Here is a 23,548-nt window from a genome sequence, read left to right as displayed (position 1 = left end):
CACTGTTGCAGCCTGGTTACCCTCCCTTCAGCCCCGTTTTTCTCTTATTATACCTCTACTTTCTTTTAATATGCTTAAAAGCCTTTTTGGTGTATTTGCTTTTGTTTGGAGGTATATCTTTTGTGTTTTTAATTATATATATATATATATATATATATATATATATATATATATATATATATATATATATATATGTGTGTGTGTATGTATATATGTGTGTGTATATATATATATATATATATATATATATATATATATATATGTGTATATATATGTATATATATATATATATATATGTATATATATATATATATATATATATATATATATATATATATATATATATATATATATGTGTGTGTGTGTGTGTTTGTGTATATTTTGCTCCACATTTGGGGGACACCTGACATCTGGGGCAAGAAAAACTGATGTAATGGCGTCGGCTGCATGTTTTATACCCCTGACAACCCAACGTCATGGAAGAAGGGACAGCAACCGACGCAGGACCCAAGACTTTGTTAATCAGGCTGACTGAGGGCAACCTGCCAGCAGATTACCCAAGTGTAATGACTGCAACAGTGAATACACTCTAATATCTACATTTATGGTAAGTGTACAAAACTGTACTTTCCTTTTTAAAAGTCCTACTGTGGATCCTGAGGCCATTTCACAGCAACCCAAGGGCATCAATGGTACTACTCCCAAAAATCCTACCCCCTATAATAGAGACTCCAGGGTGCTAGATAGATGGGGTAAGAAAGTATACACTTCTGCAACTGCCAGTTTCATATGTTAAAGTATCAGCAGCATATTGGATTGCTTAAACAGAAAATGATGTTGATTCCTGATTGTGCTGAAAGTAAGGATTTAGAGGATTTAATGCATTGTGCTGAACAGGTTGGAAAGCATAATTTGCAATGTGGTTTTGATTCACTAGAGGTATTTTGCAGGGCTGCTGTCACTGGGTGTGTACTTAGAAGGCATGCTTGGCTTAAGGAGCAATCTTTGCCAGATCATCGTAAAGCTAAATTGTTGGATGCTCCCTTAAATCAGGATCCGCCTGTATGGCAACAAAGCAGAGGAAGTTCTTAAAAAGATGGAGGAAAAAGCTAAATCTATGCAAACTGTTAAAGATTTCCTACAAGTACAACCTCCAAGATTTAGCAGGCATTGGCCCTCTAAGCATTGGTCTTTTTATGTCTCTTCCAGGCCTTCTCATTCTAAACCCAGAACCAGCAGAACACCCAGGCTTCAGTCCCAGGGTACGCACAGGACTAAACAGTGGGGGGCTCCCACTTTCAAATCAGGGAGTAGTAAGACTCCCCCCTATGTTAAACTGTCTCAATGACTTAACTTTAAAACTTCCAAGCACTCCTCAACTGACTGCTCCTTTAGGGGGAAAGATTGATCTGCAGGCAAAAAACTGGGAACTCATTACCCAGAACAAATGGGTGTTAAATACAGTTTCCCAAGGATACAGATTTCACTTCCACACGTTACCAACCCCAAATGGTTAGCCAGCTCTACCCCCAAATCAGTGGGCAGAGGCTCAGAAGCAAGTACTTTCTCTCCTAAGCATAAAGGCTATTCAAACTGTACCAGAAGGGTAAAAGGGACAATGTTTCTACACAAGACTTTTCCCGGTACCCAGAAAAGACAACTCTTGGTGTCCTATCCTGGACCTTTCCATATTAAAACTTTTTGGTGATTCCAAAATTCAAGATGCTAACTCTTCAGTTACTTCCTGTGCTAGGCAAAGATGCCTGGTTGGCAACACTGGATTTAGAAGAAGCCTACCTGCACATCCCAATCGGGGAATCTTGCAGAAGATACCTACGCTTCAAAGCAGGCTACATGCACTGTTAGTTCTCTGCACTGCCCTTTGGCTTATCTACTGCACCCAGGGTATTCACAAAGTGCCTAGCTCCAGTCATTGCATTTTGCTGGCAAAGAAATATTCAAATATACCCATACCTGGACACTTGTCTAATTCAGGCAGAAAGCCAGGACATACTTTTGAATCATCTGGCATTTGTACAAAAAGTGCTAACTTGTCTGGGATACACCATAAATGAAAATAATCACATCTGGTACCCTGTCAACAAATTATATTCCTGGGATCAAGCTTGAACACAACTTCCTGGATGGCTTTCCTGACGCCAGAGAAACAAACTCATTTGACAACTTACTTCAAACTAATAGCCACAAAAACCCTGCTATCTGCAAGGCAAATTCTGCAAGCCTTGGGGTTCATGGCCTCCTGCATTCTGCTAATTCCATATGCAAGACTGCATACGAGGGAACTACAATGGTATCTAAAAAGCCTATGGTGTCAACATTCTCAGGATCTAGAAGCAATGATCCCTATCCTACCTTGCCTACAGTTAGAGTTCCTTTGGTGGGCAGAGGCCTGCCACCTAAACAAGGGACTACCATTCACTCTACCCCCTGCCGCCCAAACCCTAACAGACGCATCAGACTATGCATGGGGGGCTCACCTGGCAGGGAAGTGCATTCAGGGCAAATGGAACCCAAGTCAAATGCACCTGCATATCAATCAAAAAGAAATGTTAGCTGTACAGAATGCTCTGACAGCCTTCAAGGACCACATTCTTCCAGGACAATTAATGGTAAGGATGGACAACACTGTTATGTGGTACATAAACAAGCAGGGGGGGTACCCATTCTTACCCCCTCTGCATCCTAGCCATGGCTCTGTGGAACACAGCCTTGAGCTACCAAGTGCATCTACAGGCTCAATTCCTGCCAGGAAAACTAAATACACTGGCAGACAGACTAAGCAGAAATCTCATGGACCCACACGAGTGGAAACTGGAACCAAAGATTTTCAACATGTTGGTAAACAAATGGGGGAACCCAGATATAGACCTGTTTGTCTCCCCCCAGAACTACCAATTGGACAAATTCTGCACAAGAACTCCCCACAAGTAAGCTTGGAAAGTGGATGCTCTGTTTTCAGCTGGAAAAATCTATCAGTTTATGCCTTTCCTCCTCTGCCTCTCCTCTCTTAAAGTACTTATAAAGATCAAACAGGACAAACCAAGGATGATACTGATTGCACCAGACTGGCCACGCCAACACTGGTACCCCCTCTTGCGTAGTGTGTCTCTGCAGGCACCATGGCACCTGCCTCAGATCCCTACCCTGCTGTCCCAGCAGGAGGGCCAGATTCTGCACCGTCAGCTTCAAACCCCGAACCTGGCAGCCTGGCTAATTACCTGATCTCTCCATTACCATCCCTCAGTAAACAAGTGTTGGATGTCATTCTGGAGGCAAGGAGGCCTAGTACTAGAAAATCTTATGCTGAAAATGGAAAAGATTTTGTTCCTGGAACCAAACTCGGGATGGGCACAGCAGCACCCAATTTACCTCAGATTCTTTGATACTTAACTGAGATGCTTCACAAGGGCCTTTCCTTTTCCTCCATCAAAATTCATGCCTCAGCCATTTCAGCTCATTACAACACAGAACCACCCCTCTTCTCTCATCCACTGCTCAAGCAGTTCCTCAACTCAAGCCCCAACTCCAGCCTGGGACCTTAATGTTGTATTGGAAAAACTTACTCTACCACCTTTTGAGCCAGCTGCAAGTGCAGAACTAAAATTCCTTTCTTGGAAAACAGCCTTTCTTTTAGCCATCATTTCAGCAAGAAAGGTGTCTGAATTATAGGCCCTTATGGCAGTGGAGCCTTTCATCATCTTTCATGCAGACAGGGCGTCTCTCGGGACCAATTTCTCCTTCATGCCCAAGGTAGTATCCAGTGTGGCTCAGTCCATTCATTTGCCAACCTTCTTTTCTAATCCACAGAACAAAGGGGAATGTATACTGCACTCTGTAGATGTGCACATACAACTTAGATTTTACTTCCACAGGACTAAACCTCTCAGGAAATGTGAACAGCTGCTTTTGGCATTTGCTGCAGGGGCAGAGAGGAAGGCTATTTCAAAGCAAACCATTTCTAAATGGATAGGCCATTGCATTCATTTCTGCTATAAGCACCATGGAAAACCTATCCCACAGGGGATTTGACCCCATTCAACCAGTGCTGCATCTGCCTCTGCAGCCTTTCTCAGAGGTGTACCTACCAGGGACATCCTAGAAGCTGCTACCTGGAGTTCTGTACATACTTTCACCAAGCATTACCATTTACTAATTTTCTCTAAATCCAGAGCTGGCTGTGCCACTGCAGTCTTGCAGGGCCTTATAGCTGGTCCTAATGCTAAATGCCTCCTCCCATTCTTAGCTTAGGGAATCTACCAAAATGTGATGACTGCAACAGCAAAACACGAAGAACATAGTACAGTTGTGTACACTTACCATAAATGTAGATGTGCGAGTGTATTCACTGTTGCAGTCCTGGTTACCCTCCCACCAGCCCCCTGACTTCTTTTGGCTATACCTTTACTCTCCTTTACTGTGCTTAAAAGCTTTTTGGTGTATTTGCTTTTTTGTTGAAGGTGTAACCTTGTGTGTGTGTGTGTATGTATGTATGTATGTATATATGTGTATATATATATATATATATATATATATATATATATATATATATATATTTTTTTTTTTTTAATTGTTTCCCATTAGGGGGGCACCTGACATCTGGGGCAAGAAAAACTGAGGTAATGGCGTTGGCTGCTTGCTTTATACCCCTGACGACCTGACGTCACGGAAGATGAGACCGCAACCGTTGCAGGACACAAGACTTAGATAATCAGGCCGACTGAGGGCTACTGCAAGCAGATAACCCAAATGTGATGACTGCAACAGTAAATGCACTCGAACATCTACATTTATGGTAAGTGTACACAACTGTACTTTTTGCCCCTGGAGCTCTGGGCAAGGCTATTTCTAAGCAAACCATTTTCAAGTGGATTGTACATTGCATCAGCTTTTGTTATTCTTTTCATGGCAAGGTTCCTCCTCAAGGGGTTAGGACCCACTCAACTAGAGCAGCTTCCACTTCTGCAGCCTTTTTAAGGGGTGTCCCTACTAAAGATATTTTGGAGGCTGCCACTTGGTCTTCTGTTCACACTTTCACAAAACATTATAATTTGCCTCTGTTTTCCAGAGCCAGGGCAGGGTTTACCACTGCTGTGTTGCAGGGCATTATCTCCAACCCTTGATTCTGTTGGTTCCTCCTCCCTTCTTTCTGGGCTTTGGTAATCAACCCATTTGTTAGGGCTGCAACAGTGAAACACAATGAACATAGTACAGTTGTGTATACTTACCATAAATGTAGATGTTCGAGTGTATTCACTGTTGCAGTCCTGGATGTTCATCGTGTTATACTGCTGCAGTCATCACACTTGAGTTATCCTGTCGTCAGGCGGTCCCGCAGTCGGCCGAATCCTAAAGTCTTGGTCCGGCGTCGGTTGTCGTTGCTTCTTCCCGATGTCAGTGTAACAGGGGTATAAAAGAGGCAGCCGACGCCATTTTCTTCAGTCTTTCTTGCCGTGCGGTGCCAGAAGCAGTTCACAAGTGCCGGTCGGCCATCTCCTGAGATTTTCGAATCGAATTTCAGCCCAAAGTCTTCTCTAAAGCTAAGTACCCTGTTGGGGAAACTTTTCTTGCCTCAGACCGATGTCAGACAAAGTTAATAATTTCATTTCTTGTGGGAAGCAAATACTTCATAAGGATTTTCATTCTTATTGTATTCCTTGCCTAGGCCCAGACCACGACGTCTCTGGTTGTCGGTTTTGTGCTAGGTTCAACAAACGTGCAATTAAGCGTTGGGCAGATTTCGCCCGGCATTATTTTGGCAGAAAATTTAACTATAGCATGCCGTCGGAGCAACCGACATCAACAATGATTAAAAAACGCAAGGATAAGGACAGGCAGCCAAGGCCAAGACCAGATACCGAGGCCTCAGCAAGGCCTGATGCCGGTTCTCCGGTTTTCAGCGAGGCGCCTACGCAGCCCCTGACTACTGCTGATTCAGAAATTCTGACGGCCTCCCAGACCGAATCAGCTGGGCCTCAGGAGCCGGTTCCATCTCAGCCCTCGGACGCCAGCCCTTACGGTGATCCGGAAATTTTGGATAGGCCTTCGGTTTCTGAAGGTGTCTTCAAACCGACAACTATCCCTACTAAGTCTTATGCTAAACTTAAAGTCCCCTTGAAAGTTAGGAAACCTGGTCCACACCCCCCCCCACAGGCCCCTATGCCTAAAAAACAGATGCTTAAGATGGCTGAGGATTTAATTACCCTTATCAGGGGTTCCCAACCCCCACCTGATAAAAGGCCTAGACTGGAGGAAGATTATCCTTCCTCTGACCAAGCATCCATTTCCTCAGGCAACTCTGAGGACCAGGATTACTCCTTCCCTCCTTATGAAGACTCAGATGCTGAAGAGTCCATTCCCTCTGTCTCCCCCCCTGAAGACTACTCTTTTGGTGAAACTTTACACACCATGAGGGAACACTTCCACTGGGAAGGTCAAGATTACTCTGACTCTAAGAAAAGACTCTGAGTTTCTTCTTCTTCGACAGCAATAGACCCCTGGCAATTCCTCCAGTTTTAGACATTTTGGATGATGTTTACACCGAATCTAGTCTAAACCCAGATTCCTTACCTCCTGCACCAGCTAAACCAGACAGATACTACCGAGTTCCTGATACTCATAAGTTTCTATATAAAAGTCCTGCTGCAGACCCCAAAACCATTTCCCAGGGTCCCAAAGGGGTTAAGGCCTCTACTGCTAAGAATCCACTACCTTCTGAAAGAGATTCCAGAGTATTAGAAAGATGGGGGAAGAAAGTGTATACGTCTGCCACTTTGGCCATGAGGGCCTTAAACTGCCAATTCCACATGCTAAAATACCAGCAGTACTTGATTACACAGTTAAAGCAGAAAATGATCCCTCAGACAGATCAACCTGATTTCAAAGAGATGCAGGATTTGCTGCATGCAGCAGAACAGGTGGGAAAGCATACCTTACAGTGTGGTTTTGATTCATTGGAAGCCTCATGTAGAGCAGCTGTCACAGGGTCTGTAATACGTAGACATGCTTGGCTTAAAGAACAAGCCTTACCAGAACATGTCAAAGCAAAGTTATTGGATACTCCATTGCAGAAATATGTGTTGTTTGGTGTCAAAGCAGAGGAAGTTTTAAAGAAAATGGAAGAAAAGGCAAAATCTATGCAAACAGTTAAAGATTTTTTACAGGTACAACCTCCTCGTTTCAGCAGAAACTGGCGATCAAAAAACTGGTCCTTTCCTGCATCAGACAGACCCCAGAGAGGTAGGTACAGACGCCCAAGGGGCAGAGGCCAGCCACAAGGTTCTTTCAGGCCTAGACAATGGCATACAACAACTCAAAGAGGTGGAGACGAAAGATCTCAACCCTTCAGGAAACAAACACAATGACTTCCCTCTTCGCCTGCCAAGCAAAATTGCCCTGGCAGCACCTTTGGGAGGAGCACTGGCTCTATTTCCACAAAATTGGCGCATCATAACAAAGGACAAATGAGTTCTGGATATTATTACCCGAGGCTACAGATTTCATTTTCACACTTTACCACGGATGAGAGGCATGCCAAATCTGCCACCAAACCAATGGGCAGAGGCACAAATGCAAATTTCAGCTCTCATGGATATAAAAGCAATTCAGAAGGTACCTACAAAGGAGCAAGGTCAAGGTTTTTACTCAAGACTATTTCTAGTCCCAAGAAAGGACAAAGCCTGGAGGCCCATTTTAGACCTCTCAATTCTAAACACATACCTTGAGGTACCCAAATTCAAAATGCTCACACTACAGCAGCTTCTTCCCATGCTGGGCAAGGAGTCTTGGCTTGTAACATTGGACCTCAAAGAGGCATACCTGCATGTCCCTATCAGACAAGATTGCAGAAGATACCTCAGATTTTTGCCAGGTACAACGCATTATCAATTCTCTGCATTGCCCTTTGGCTTATCTACTGCGCCCAGAGTATTTACGAAATGCCTGGCATCAGTAATTGCATACTGCAGACAATGAGGAATACAAATTTATCCATATCTGGACAACTGCCTGATCCAAGCGGATAGCAAGGACATTCTATTACAGCATCTGGCATTTGTAACAAAGCTGCTCAGTTGCCTAGGGTACACAGTAAACAAGAAGAAGTCAAAGCTAATACCCACGCAACAGATAATATTCCTGGGTGCCAGCTTAAATACAACGGCCCAGATGGCTTATCTCATGCCAGACAAACAAAAACAATTGACTCAATACTTCAAAAAGATGGCAACTTTTACCCAGCTCACTGCAAGGAAAATCCTGCAGGCATTGGGGTTCATGGCATCCTGCATTCAACTAATCCCATATGCAAAGCTGCATATGAGGAAATTACAATGGTACCTGAAAAGTGTATGGACTCAACACAGGCACAGCCTCGAATTAAATATACCTCTCATTCCCTGCCTTCAAAAAGAATTCCTATGGTGGGCTCAAGCATATCAAATAAACAAGGGTCTTCCTTTTGTCTTACCTCCAGCAAACCAAACTATGACAACAGATTCTTCAGACTACGCCTGGGGAGCACACATGGCAGGACAGTGCATACAGGGCAAATGGTCTGCAAAACAAATGCATCTTCACATCAACCAAAAGGAGATGCTAGCTGTGCAAAATGCACTGACAGCCTTCAAGGACCTCTTGCATCCAGGACAACTACTAATAAGGACAGACAACACCACAGTTATGTGGTACATAAACAAACAGGGAGGAACACACTCCTACCCTTTATGCAGACAGGCAATGAACTTGTGGAACACAGCATTGACTTACCAAGTACAACTGCAAGCACAATTCCTGCCAGGAAAGGAAAACATATTGGCAGACAAATTAAGCAGAAATATGGCAGATCCTCACAAGTGGAGACTACACCCACAAGTATTTTCAATGATAACTCAAAGGTGGGGGCGCCCAGACATAGATCTATTTGCCTCCCCAACAATTGCCAACTGCAGAAATTTTGCACAAGGACTTATCACTCCCTAGCCTGGAAAGTGGACGCCCTATCATTCAGTTGGACAGCATTGACAGTCTATGCCTTCCCACCACTACCTCTATTGACCAAGGTATTATTGAAAGTCAGATCAGAGAGACCACAAATGATCCTCATTGCTCCGGACTGGCCACGCCAGCACTGGTACCCATTACTAAGGAACTTGACTCTCAGCCCTCCATGGATCTTGCCTCAATTCCCACTTCTGTTGACTCAGAAAAACTCTCAGACCCTTCACAGCCAGCTCAGATCTTTAAATTTAGCTGCATGGAGAATACCTTGAATTGTCAATCAACACTTCTCTCAAAGGATGTCCTGAATGTCATTTTGGAGGCCAGGAGGCCCAGCACCAGAAAAACTTACTCAGACAAATGGAAAAGATTTTGTGCATGGAACCAGGCTAAAGGCCAAAATCCATGGATACCAAACATTCCTCAAATACTGCAGTACTTAACTGAGATGCTACACAAAGGCCTTTCTTTCTCATCCATCAAGATTCATGCTTCAGCCATTTCAGCTCAATATAACATGGATCCTCCCATTTTGTCACACCCTTTGCTAAGGCAGTTTCTCAGAGGGGCTAAGAATATAAGACCCCCCCCCCCCCAGAAAACCCCCAACGCCAGCTTGGGACCTCAACTTCGTTTTAGAAAAATTAACACTGCCTCCTTTCGAACCAGCCTTCTCAGCAGAACTACAATACTTGTCATGGAAAACAGCTCTGTTGCTGGCTATTACCTCAGCACACAGGGTATCAGAACTACAGGCACTTATGGCAGTGGAACCTTTCATCATTTTCCATCAGGACAGAGTCTCTTTACGAACTAACCCTACCTTTATGCCAAAGGTAGTATCCAGTGTGGCTCTGAATCAGACCATTCATTTACCCACCTTTTATCCAAACCCCTAGAGTAAAGGAGAAAGACTCCTTCACTCTTTGAACATTCACAGACAGCTACATTACTATTTAGATAAGACAAAGACCTTCAGAAAAACTGTCCAACTCTTTGTATCCTGTGCTGCAGGTTCACAAGGAAAGGCTAGTTCAAAACAGACCATCTCCAAATGGATAGCACATTTGTATCCGCTTTTGCTACTTGCACCATGGGAAAGCAGTGCCTGTTAATATTAGGTCCCATTCTACCAGGGCTGCAGCAACCTCAGCAGCCTTTCTCAGGGGGGTTCCAACCAAGGACATTCTGGAGGCAGCTACTTGGAGTTCAGTGCACACATTTACCAAGCACTACCACCTTCCATTATACTCAAAAACCAGAGCCGGTTTTGCCACTGCAGTTCTGCAGGGCATCCTAGCTTCGCCTAACCCAGTTTAGTACCAGCCACCCATCCATAGCTTTGGGATTCATCCCAAGTGTGATGACTGCAGCAGTGTAACACGATGAACATAGTGCAGTTTTGTACCTACCATAAATGTAGATGTTCGAGTGTATATACTGCTGCAGTCCAGGTTACCCTCCCACCATCCCCTCTACATACCAGGGTGTTAGTTATAACTCCATGTACATCAATCAATTGGATGCATGTCTATATGGTGTATTTGCTGACAGCTAGTACTATTGTTTATCTACTAAGGTATTTTTGCATAGTTACTGTATTGCCTTCCTAGTTGGGGGCACCTGACATCTGGGGCTAGAAAAAACTGAAGAAAATGGCGTTGGCTGCCTCTTTTATACCCCTGTCGCACTGACGTCAGGGAAGAAACGACAACAACTGACGCCGGACCAAGACTTTGGGATTCGGCCGACTGTGGTACCGCCTGACGACAGGATAACCAAAGTGTGATGACTGCAGCAGTATATACACTCGAACATCTACATTTATGGTAGGTACAAAACTGTACTTTTCCCTCACTCCTTCCCCCTTTTGGTCCTGTCCTATTGTTTTTTTCCTGAGGTACAGGCTGAATTGGATATTTGAGGAAGTGACATTGGCTGCCTCCTTTTGTATTGGACGCACTGACGTCCTTTACAACTGACTTCAACCAACGTCATTTTTACTTACCTTTAGTATTCTGGCCGACTGAGAGCTACCAGGACCCAGATAACCCATTTGTTAGGACTGCAACAGTGAATAAACTCGAACATCTACATTTATGGTAAGTGTACACCGCTATACGTTTTCTGACATTCATATGAAACTGTTGGGCCATTAAACAGTATTGTTTGGCTAGAATAAAATGTGCTTCAAGACTTTTAATTTGTGAACATCTTTCAGACTTTAGTGCTCTACTTTTTGCATTTTGAATGTTTATGTACATTTTTATAGAAGTGTGTATTGTAACTGTTGTGGGAGTTTGCTTTCTTCCTACTTTGCTTACACCTGTGCATTTAGATGTTATGTACTGGTTAATTACAGTTCATATGTAATGCAAAGATTTTTGTTTGTTTTTCAGTTCCAAAGGTTCAATTTGCAAATGACGACAAGCACCTCCTAGCTTGCTGTTCTTTGGATGGAACAATTTCAATCTGTCAGTTGGTTCCCTCACCACCCATAGTGCTTAGAGTACTGAAAGGGCACACTAGGGGTGTGACAGATTTTGCATGGTCACTCTCTAATGATGTTATTGTCTCCACCTCACTGGACACTACTATGAGAATATGGGCAACAGAGGATGGGAAGTGCATTCGGGAGATTGCAGACCCAGATGGCTCAGAGCTACTGTGCTGTACCTTTCAGCCAATGAACAACAACTTAACCGTTGTAAGTCAGATTACAAGATGGTAAAAACACATTTCCTGTAGTTTTTCCTTTTATCACTAAAGTCAGATTTGTACTGATGTTCAGTTCTTGTTCATATAGTGTCCATTTATTTATGTTTTCATTGGATGAAAACAGTTAAAATGAGTGGCGTACTGTGTGTCCTGTTGGTGCTGATCTGTGAGTGAGGCAGCTATTGTCACAAGAAGCTTCTAATTAAATAGTAGTTGATTCACCAAAGCATGTCAGAGGCATTTTACAGTCACAGGATAACTACCATACAGCTCATTTTGTAAACTACGATTTTGCATTGCATGGATTTTTTTTGATAGCTTTAGTTAAAGCAAGGTTATGAGGCATGGCGTCTCCTTATTATGATAGAAAAAAGTTGACAGATTTTTGTTTGTGTTATCAAACACAACACACACACGTTTGTGTGTGTATAATTTTTTTTTTGGAAAAGCTATAGTCAGTGACGAATTGTTTTAAATGTGTGCCATATATACTTTTATTGTGCTAAACAAAAGTCCAACAGAATTGCCCCAGGTAGTCACAGAAGGAAGGACACTGATGATGCCTTTCACTCAGCAAGAGGCTAGTACAAGCTCATATAAATTCTATTTTCATGTATGTTTTCGAGCGAAATGATTTCAGCTGTTAAGGAGCCTGTAATTCATAATGTTAGCTCTTGGTGTAGGAAAACTCTCTTTTTGTAAGCTGTTAACATTTGCTTAGACACTAGGTGCTTAGGGTCTGCTCTGTGAGTCTGTTTTTAGAAGGCTACAAAGCACTGACTTGTCTGTTTTGCATTTTTCTCATAGGTGGGCAATGGTAAACACAATGTTCATGTCATGAATATCTCCACTGGCAAAAAAGTGAAAGGAGGTTCTAGTAAATTGACAGGGCGTGTCCTTTCACTCTCATTTGATTCACCAGGACGTATCTTATGGGCAGGTGACAACAGAGGCAGCATATACTCTTTCCTTTTTGATATGGCCACAGGTAATGAACAGACTTTGGATATTTTTGTTCTTAAGCAATATAAGCACACTTAGATAAACAAGAACATCAAGCTGCCATTGTTTACTATCCTTGTATGCAGTTTTAAGGCAGAATGAATGTATATAGTTTGTACTGTAATATAACTTCATGCTCAGAGTTTTGGTCATCACAGTCAGGTCTGTTTAAAAAGTTGTATATCTTTTCATTTACATTTATAATGGAAATCTGAATAATACATTGCTATCTTTCCACTTTTGATAGCCATCATGTGTTGAGATGTAGATTTTATTACTTTTATTGTTAACAAGCCTGTCTGTCTTCCTTCTCCTGACAAGCTGTTGCATATTAGGCTGCATCTGGTTTGCTTTCCAGTTCTTTTGTTTCAAGATAGGATGATCTTTCATTGCTGTTACATTTAAGTGAATGCAGTAACTGAAGGCTGGTAATCTAAAATGTAAGGAGGTCTTCAGTTCCTATGCCCGTTTAGTGACTATTCTTGCCTATTTTTGAGTAGTGCTTACAGCGGGTTGTGTATAACATTTTTAAGACAACCCAGTATTAAGAGTTAAGATCAGCCAAAAACCTTTCTGTGGTCTTAATGGCAGAAAACTGAACATTGTTCCAGAGGCATCTTATTTCATCTTTACTTCAGTGTGAAGGAGGCTTTCCCCATGTTTGTAGTAGTTCCTTCCCGATTTTCATATAGATCTGATCATGTCATTCTGTTAGTCATTTTTAATTGTCACATTTTTCTTTTAGCTTTTGTCTGTGTATGCATCAAAACAAAAACTTTTAAAATGTATCCCATGCCTTTTTTTAAATTGGGTTCTGATTTAAAATAACAGTTACTGTGTATTGATTAATTTAGGAATAGGCCATCTTTGTTAAAAGCAAGCATTGTACAACTAAGTAGTATCTTTCTTCTTTCTAATGCCTTAGAATAGTGTTAAAACGTGGTTAGAAATACCCTTCAATGTCGTCATCTTGCTTCTGAAGGAGAAATATAAGGATATGGCAAAAGTACAAACTCAAGGCGAAGACACCCCCCACCCCCCAATTGCAAGGAAAATGACAGTGATATGGACATTGCGATAAAGAAAAGAATTTGACAGGTTCACAATATATTTGTCTTCCTGTGCATCACTGTTACTTTTCTGAGCATACAAAATAGCTGTGCCCTGCTTTCCAGGATAGTTTTCACAGTATTACCCATATTTGTGGGGGCGTAATAAGATGAAGTATTTAGTTATATGGATTAAAAAGGAATTTGTCATGGCATATACAATTCTACTTGAATGTCTAAAAAATGTTAAATATATGCAATCCTCTCTCCTTTTTGCTAAAAATGTTAAATATATGCAATCCTCTCTCCTTTTTGGTGCCCCAGATGTCATTTCCATTGTTTTCTGTGATCATTTGAATACTGCTGCTCTGTTGTTGGTCTACGGTCAGTCTTTCATAAGCCAGCACACATGCATCATCACTACATGCATTCCTACATCATACATATCTGTGTAGGTTTGTTGACCAAAGTTATGAGTTTATCTGAAAAATGATACAAGTATCCTCACCTTTATCTGTGCCATTTATTACAAGCCGCTGTACAATGCATTTTTTAAACGTCTTTTTTAAACATGACCTAGCTACCTTTATTGTAATAGAAAGAAAAACAAACAATATTTCCTTTATTTTTATGCAATGTAAAAATGTTTTCATTTTAACAGTTTTCAATTATTAAAGTATTTCATAAATTGCTCAATTCCTGTCTTCCCTTAAATTTCACTCCTTAATTATTTTTACATGTATTGCTCCAACAAATTCCATTTATTTCTGTATAATTTGTTCATTCCCTTTTGTAGATATTCCACCTCAAGTGCTTTTATGTCCTTTATAGTATTATTCCATCTCCAGTGTTTTTATATCCTGTATATTATAAAGTATTTCAGTTGCATTTGGTTTAGATTTGATTTTCATTTTATAGTAATTGCTTTTTTTGACAGCCAGTACCATTAAATTTAGTAAGGCCAGGCAATTTAGAGCCAATACCTCAGCTGAAAAGAATTATTTCAATAGTTGCAATGATTTGGTCCCCCAACTTTTCTGACAAAACACTCGATAGGGAATTTTTAAAGTCTACCAACTTGTTACGTTCCCTGAGCATATGTTCCCAAGTACCTCTCACTTTCTCATCTTAAGTCCAGCATTTTCTGTCTACCTGAGCAAAGTCTGCTTCAGTATAAAAATATCTGTGTAAGCACTTCAAAGCAGAAATCCAAAATCATCTACATTTTGTTGTTGCATACTTGGGAGCCATATGGACGTCTTTCCATTGTTCCTTTTTAAGTTGCCTTTCTAGTTTCTCTTTTTAATCTTTTCTAACCTTCTCTGGTTGATTTGTATAGTTGTCATGCAATGTTACATATGCCCTACGTATGCCTATTTAACAGCTGCTGCTGTAATAAGCTCAACTAATATTCTTCTATAGCTGGTCTTTCACTTAGCACTCCCTTATCCTTTACTCTTTGCCTGTATTCTGTAATCAGTTCCTCGTATGGAAGACATTCTCAAACCTGCAGCCTAAACTTCTTTTAGGCCTCATTCCACTCTTTTTAAATACCACTCCCTAGTTATTTGTACACAACACCTTGGTTCCTTTACTAATTTTCTCCAGTAAATTTAATTCCCCTGTGGCCTACTTTCTGTTCCCTCACTTGCAGTCATCCCTATTGGTAAAATGTCCTTTCTCCGTTTGTTTGTCAGCTTTGTTCTTATATTTCTGCTTTTTTATTAATATAATGTTATGTATGGTTATTAATTTTTCTCAAGGACCATCATTCAAAATCCTACTTTTCTTTCTTGAACTTCACCCCCCATCACTTATCATCATCCTCTTTCACTTTAAGTTATAACCTTCTGCATGTGTCATGTATATGAGTCTTCTCTACATAGTCAAAATATCCCTTCAGATCAGTCAGTCCTGAACCATATTGTGCTATGGAGAAAATCAACTTACTCTACTTAACGCTTGTCCCCTTCCCCATCAAATAAATTCCTTCATCTCTCTATTAATTACTGTGCACAACTTCATCTTTGGTCTTTAAAAACATTCCTGACCTGTATGTAAAATTAAAGGACTAAAAACAGCTTAAATTTTTGTATCTTATTATCCATATCCATAATCAAGAGCTTCTCGCTTCCCATTTCTCAGTTTTTGTATTATCTGTTTAGTGCTTTCCCACATAGCCGTAGCTGCTATAACAGAATTCTTTGTAATCCATGCACCTAAATATTTCATTTAATTATGCCCCCATAAATTCTGGCATTGCTCAGCCAATTCATGTGTGGGTACATAAAGCTGTTACTGCATTTTCATTCATTTTATGATGTTTTGTTTTGGGTAGTGTTTTTGCTAATTTGATGGTGGGTGGTATTGAATTTGATTTATTTTGTGCTAATAATGGAGTTTCAATATAGTATGTTTTTTATGTAATGAAATGTAATTTGTATATTTCTATATGTATACGTATCTATGTATGTATATATATATATATATATATATATATATATATATATATATATATATATATATATATATGTGTGTGTGTGTGTGTGCGCGTACATTGAATATAAAATGAGTATTTGTAAGGTATGTGTGTGTGTGTGTGTGTATATATAAATATATACTTATATATACACACATATACACGTTTGATAAAATGCATAATTCCACATGAATGTCTGAAAACACAATGGGCTGGATTCAGTAAAGCCTACATGATACGAGACCCTACACACTGTGTAGAGCCCTACAAAGACTTTAAACATTGTGGCATGCTAATTACAGGATAAGCAGCTGAATTGTATGCTAATCAACCAATCCAAGATGTAGGAGCTATTTAACGAGCTATAAAATAGTTGTGTACACTCAGTGCAGGTATTGCCTGCATATTTCAAAACCTGTTGGAGTGCAGCCATGGAAACAATGTTAGGGACTGCTGTATGTGCAGTAGACCCAAGTCTGTGCTGCTGCTAGTGCTGCTACTAATAAACCTCAGCCAAGAAGAAGGGCGTTTAGACCCCGTTTAACTTTTTTTGGTCTGCATGAGGTGGAAATTGTAGAGCACTACAGGGTGGATAGAGAAGCACTACAGGAACTCTGCAACATATGTTGTCCTCAACTGAGAGCATGGGCAAACTGAGGGCAACCAATACATGTGGAGAATAAGGTATGTGTGCTCTTAGAATATTAGCCTCAGGAACCTTCCAGAGACCAAGAGGGGATATGCTGGGGGGGGGGTGTCTCACAGGCATCAGCATCCAGGATCCTAAATCAATTTCTGAATGCTATGCTACAACATGCCAGTGACGATATACATTTTGCTGGTACACCTGAGGACAGAGATACAACTGTGCAGGATTTCTACCCTGTAGCACACTTCTCTGAAGTCTTGTGTGCCATAGGCTGCACACACATTGAAATCAAAGCACCACCCAGGGAGCATGGAAGGGTGTACACCATTCCCATATCTGGCAGACAGGTCATGTGTAATACTGAGGGAATCATCCTAAAGTGTCTACTGGAAACCAAGGCAGTTAACCACCATTCCCATATCTGGCAGAGCTTTCAACTGTATCAGAGATTTTCTTTAGGGGTATCCCACAAGGTCATTTACTGGGGAATACACTCAAGCCATAGCTGATGACTCCCATCAGAAATGTACACACACACCCACTGAAGAATTCTATAATGAGGCACACACACAAACAAGAAATCTCATAGAGAGTGTGTTTGGGCTGCCGAAGTCATGGTTCTGGTGCCTAGATACATCAGCGGGAACCCTGCAATGTAATCCCTGCCACATTTTCACTGTCTGTGCTATCCTTCGCAATGTTATCCTGAGAAAACAGCTTCTTCAGAATCTCCAAGGGGAAGAGGCCTACATCCCATCACCACTGGCAAGGTCACCACGGCCACGCACAGGTGAGGAGTCCGAGGGGGATCCACCAGCCTCTGTTGGTATAGGTAGAAGCAGGTGTGCACGATATGCCCTCGTTCTGGCCAAGAAGCAATGGATAGCACATGTGCTCACCACCTAAGGGGGTGCAGCTGTCATCCTATCCACATACATACAGTAAAATGGATGCCAGGCAGTACTCACAACCTTCACTTACCCATGTAATGGCTGTGTAATGCTAGCATCACACAGAGTCAGCCCCAAATTAAAACACTTGTAACTGACGGACTATCAAGGTGAGTGTTGAACCTGAAATAGAAAGTTCAATGGCTAATAATACAAATGAATGGCAGATCCTTGCATACATGTAACTAAGTAGAAGGTGGGTGATTCTTACAGCAATGACATCCATGTGTGTTAGAGAGGACATCTGTTGACATAAGTCATTGCTATCAGCTAATAGGTCTTATGCTTCAAATATACACACAATATAAAAAAACATGTAAGAAAGAAGTACAATTTTCAAAAGAGCTTCGCAAATACACATATAATAAGCACTCAGTCAGCAGTGCAACCTGGACATCACACAAAAGACTTGTGTATCCCTGAATACAAAATATAGAAAATCAAGGATATGGCACAGTTATTGTCATTTGCATAGGGTGTTGTCTGGGGAGAGGCAGGAGGCCAAGGCTGACACAAAAAGTAGTGAGTGCATGCGAGTAAGACAGGCAGGCAGAAGTTTGGATAAAATATCAAATGGCCACTGAGACAGAATGAGCTGCAAGTCTCACAAATGACCCATGCAACTGGTGTGCGTGTGTGCACGAGTGCGTGTGCGAGTGCATGTGCGCGTGCGAGAGAGTGCATGTCTTGGCGTGAGTGTGAGGAGTGTGTGTGTGAGAGAGTGTGTGTGTGAGAGTGTGTGTGTGAGAGTGTGTGTGTGTGAGAGTGTGTGTGTGTGAGAGTGTGTGTGTGTGAGAGTGTGTGTGTGTGAGAGTGTGTGTGTGTGAGAGAGTGCGTGTGTGTGTGAGAGTGTGTGTGTGAGAGAGTGTGTGTGTGAGAGAGTGCGTGTGTGTGTGAGAGAGTGCGTGTGTGTGTGAGAGAGAGTGTGTCTGTCTGCCTGCCTGGGCAGTTCAGTTGAAATGTGTGTGAGAGTGAGTTTAAGAACACAGCCAAGCTCTAAGTCCTGTATGTCAGACAGGGATGGGCCATGCGTGGTAGAGGTAATAGTTCATTGTTGTCGACCCCGACCATGAGAACTGGCTCTGCCAGGAGTTGCACTGGCACATCCATGCCCATGGTCAGATGCGCTGCTGCTGCTACTACCTGAACGTGACTGATGTCTGTTGGACGAGCTCTCCCCACAAGTATGCCCAGGACCATGACCCCATGGTCTGCCATGTATGGGTGTGGACACCTCGATCACTGACAAGAGCAGTGGAAATAGTGCCACTACAAGATTGTAATTGGGCACAGCCACGTTGGCTAACATTAGATTAGATGATGCTGCTGACTTAAGTACATGTGGATGCTGTCCCCCTCCCAGTAGACATTCCATTAGACACTGCTCGTTCCATTTCATCCGATCAGTTGAATTGGCCACACAACAGAGGCAGTCACGCATGTCAGCCTGTGCCACATCTTTCACCCCAAGCTTGTCGTCAGAGGCCCTAGTGGAACATGCTTACACCTCCATGTTGGCCCTAAACATGCGAGTGGCATGTAGACACACCAGTATCGGGTGGAGGGTGGACAGCAGCATGCTGCAAACACCCATAACAACCCTCCTGTGTGGCACTTCGGCTACGTTCAGAGTCAACTGGCATTGAAACGGCAATAACCACACTACTGTTCAAGTGCATCACCGTCCACCTGTCCAATATCTGAGAGCTCTGTGGAATAGGTATGTGCAAGTCTACTGACTGTCCAAGGGAAATTCAGGGGATGGATGAATGTCAACCTCAGTGTCAGATTTGACCTCTGCACCCCCCCCCCCAATTGTGCCTCTGTTTGGCCACCATCATCATCAGAGTCTGCCAATAGTCTGACAGGTGATAAGAACCCTACACTTCCACAGAATCACTTGTGATGATAAGCAACAAACTAACACTGATCACGCTATCACAAATGGTAAAGCAGTACACATAACACTCATTACATCCACCTCACGCATGCAGATATATGCATAAATCTAACAAATTTTCATTGATACTCTAAGGAAGATGTTTTCCTTACCATGTGCAGATGACTCTACACTTGGTAGGGAGGAGTAAATTCACAATTTCCCTATATGTATCTGTTAACAATAATTTTAACTGAAACTTAGCTGACACATCCACCCAGAGTCCATGTGTAATGAACAAAAATGTGTTAAGTCTCTTATCAACAGGTTCATCAAAAAAATAAAGTAGTAGTTAAATTGTCCTATATTTTACTCTACATCCAAATCTTACAACTTGACTTATGTAAGCTTACCTGGGACATCCTTCTGGCACATACTTGTCCTCCCAGAAACATCCGCACTGACATCAGTCACTTGTTGGTGTGCAGTTTCTGCTAAGCCCTCTGGATCTCTGACTGTGGACTGGAACTCTTCATTTTTGGTGCCAGTCTCTGTAGCAGCTCCCCCTCCCATAGCCAGCTGTTCGTTCACAGGCAACAGCAGCTGCTCTTCTCCGAGCTGATAAAATCATATTAGTGCCCCTGTGACGCACCTAATGATATGTCCTGGTGCACCCCCCCCCCCACGACTTTCACATCATTGACTCTCTGGTTCCAAATCTGCATTCTGTCAACTGTGTCCCCACATCCTCTCTCAAGCAGAAAGGTGCCATGGTACCTAAATGCCTGACTATGGTGTTGTTGTTTTCAGAGTCACTGAAAGGAGTATTACATGGATTTGTACACTTGGATGCCATAATCCTATGGTACATAATACAGAGAAGGATACACAACAACTCATGAAGAGCACATAATTAAATTCCTGCTTTTCTCTCTCTCTCTCTATATATATATATATATATATATATATATATATATATATATATATATATATATATGTGTGTGTGTGTGTATATATATATATATATATATATATATATATATATATATATATATATATATATATATATATACACATATATTTTCAACATTAAGCACTGGATACACACATTTCAGTTATTAAAATTGAAAGTTATATGGTTGTTACCATATCACACTCGCTTGCAAGCCAATGTTCAGTCAAAAAAAAAAGGAATACCACTTTAGTAACGTTTACCACTGAAATAACAGGATGAGTACACCATTTCTAGAGCAATCCTCTTTAAACATAAATTTTGTTGTAGTAACAGACAAATATTTGCCCCCCCCCCCCAAAAAAAAAAGCAGGCAAATGAAAAGTTTGTACAAACCAAGGAATACTAATTCAGTTTTTATGTATGCTTTCAACACACTTCTCACAAAATGTGTATACATTTTCATATGTTTGCCAGTCACCTCTCACTTTGCTCAGCGCTCCCCTGGAGGTTTCTGTGGGCTGTCTTAGAAGCACAACACCCCTGTGCCCTTTGCCGTATAGTACATTACATTTTCCTGAAGTCCATCCATCCATGACCCCTTTTTCCCATTTTTGCACGTGACCAGGATGTTAGTTCAACAGTGACAGTTATCTAGAGCCAAGGTTTACACGGCTGGGTGGCTCACCCTGCTGCTGGTTACATTTCCCTAAATTAACATAAGAAAATTGTAAAATAAACAGTTTTAACAATAACATTTATGATTAAAGATAATAGGCTGTCTATCTGAGAAAAAAATGCCTGCCCAAAATGCCTATGATGGCAGTGAAGTATAAGAAGTGCATACAAATAAAAGTTCCATTTTCCATTGCATGTATATAAAATGTTTATTTGTAACATGTCAGATCTAGAATGTATTGTAATGTAAGATCTAAATGAGGTGTGAACTCATTAGAATTGCGGAATCCCAAGCTTTTGACTTCGTGTAGCAAGTGTAAACATAGTGTAGGCTCTACCTCACTGTTACTTGTTAATGGAGTGCAACTGTGAATTAGTGTGAGGGAGAAGGGAAGACGCAACAGAGCAGTTCAGACTACTTTACCTGCATTGTGTGTGTCACCCAGGATAAACTTAAATATAGAAGTAACTGTGACAAGCTTTTAAATGGAGGTGAACAGCATACAGTCTGCATTTTTTTCACTAATAGCCAAACTCTCCTGCCTTTGCTGTACACTGTTTTTCAATGTCATGTCATTGTATCATAATTTTAAAGGCAATGATACAAAATGCCCTATAGATTACATGTCTGAGAGTACAGCACAGATAAGAGAAGAATAAACGCAAGACAAAAGATAAAACAGACCTGCATTGTTACAAACAAGACTCATAACTGGTTGTGTGATCACTCATTGCAATAAATCTGTAATCAACACATGTGCAAACAAGTGAGTGTGTACAAGTGTGTATGTCTTAATACTGTGGAGGAAATGGGACTTTGTTGTATGTGCAGTGATTTGCTTTCCTGTTTCTGTGACAGAGATACAAGACACTCCTAGTGTCTTTGTTGGGTTCATTAGTATGGTAGTTGAAATCCAGAGTTGTGTAAAAATCTGTAAAGTTTGTCAAAATGTATTTTGCAATGTTTGTTTCTTTTTTTATCTTAATGTTTCCGGGGTGTGCGGCTTTGTGCAAATATTTTGAAACCGATAAATTAAAATTAATGGTAGTTGCTTCAATAATAAGGACAGCATAAATTACAGCTGTGAATCAAGTGTGTGTGTAGCACACCTGGTAAACACAATGAAGCACACAGCACATAAGATATGTAGATCATTGTTTCATGCACATAGGATATGTAGATCATGGTTCATCACATTTACCTTTTAATGTTGAAAAAGAATAAACACTTTTTTACTAGAATAGTACATGTTAAGCTTTGTCTGTCTCGTTTGTACATTGCTCACCTCTGTGCAAACACAGCATAATGCTGCAGACAACAAGCAGACATTGTCAGTTTCAAAAAAGATACATTGTTACATTCTTTGCCTTCCTTCGATCAAGCAAACACTCTAAGCAGAGTTGCACAGTGGTCAGCATGCTTTCACTGCACCTGCAGTTCCACAACACCTGCAGATAATAAGCAGACGTTATCAGTTTCACAAAGATGCATTGTTACATTTTGTGCTTTCCATCATGCAAACATGCTAAGCAGCATTGTGTGGCGGTTATTATGCTTTCACAACACCTGCAGACTTGTTAGTTTCTAAAAAGATCCATTGTAACATGTGGTCTTCTATTGAACAAACATGCTAAGCAGCATTGCATGGCAGTCTGCAAACGTACACAGTAGTGAGGGTAAAAAATACACCTGTTGACCAGCCTTCTCTGTGGCAGCTGGTATAAGTTCCATTGCCACAGTACATTTGAGCCAGGGTTCTAATCCAGCAAACTCCAACTTTTAGCAGTGCAGTTCCACTGTAAATTATATTAAAATTAACAGTATAAAAATAATTAAACATAAAAATAATTATATATAGTAGATGAATTGAGCATACACATGATATCAAATGTATGTCTAACTGTGGTTATCAGTACAATTATGATTCTACAATTAAACATTTTATTTTCTGAACTTTCATATCACAAACATACATGGTTAATCAGGAAAGTCCACAAAAGCACTGAACTCCAAATGCAGCAGTATTCCCAAACGTTATATTCAGAAATAAAATGTCACGTAAACCGTGTAAAAAGTACTAACAAGTACTAAACATTAGGACTACAAACATACAAAACAGAACTGTAAAAAACGGATAAATGTTAAGCGCTTTTCGTCCGGATCCTATCCGGACTTC

General features: G+C 41.1%; 1 protein-coding gene across 2 annotated transcripts in view; it reads left to right on the top strand.

Annotated features, from left to right (window-relative positions):
• The window catches only part of WDR13 (WD repeat domain 13), a 790,180-nt gene that overhangs the window by 697,201 nt on the left and 69,431 nt on the right, over positions 1-23,548 (top strand). For both annotated transcript variants that reach the window (XM_044080309.1, XM_044080310.1), the window contains exons 6-7: positions 11,415-11,722; positions 12,541-12,721. In XM_044080309.1, the coding sequence (XP_043936244.1) occupies positions 11,415-11,722; positions 12,541-12,721 (489 nt within the window). The remainder of the gene's footprint in view (positions 1-11,414; positions 11,723-12,540; positions 12,722-23,548) is intronic.

The sequence above is a fragment of the Protopterus annectens genome, chromosome 8.part0 (genome assembly GCF_019279795.1).
Source record: "Protopterus annectens isolate FY-2018-M chromosome 8.part0, PAN1.0, whole genome shotgun sequence".
Lineage (NCBI taxonomy): Eukaryota > Metazoa > Chordata > Ceratodontiformes > Protopteridae > Protopterus > Protopterus annectens.
This window is presented reverse-complemented; position numbering and strand designations above follow the sequence as displayed.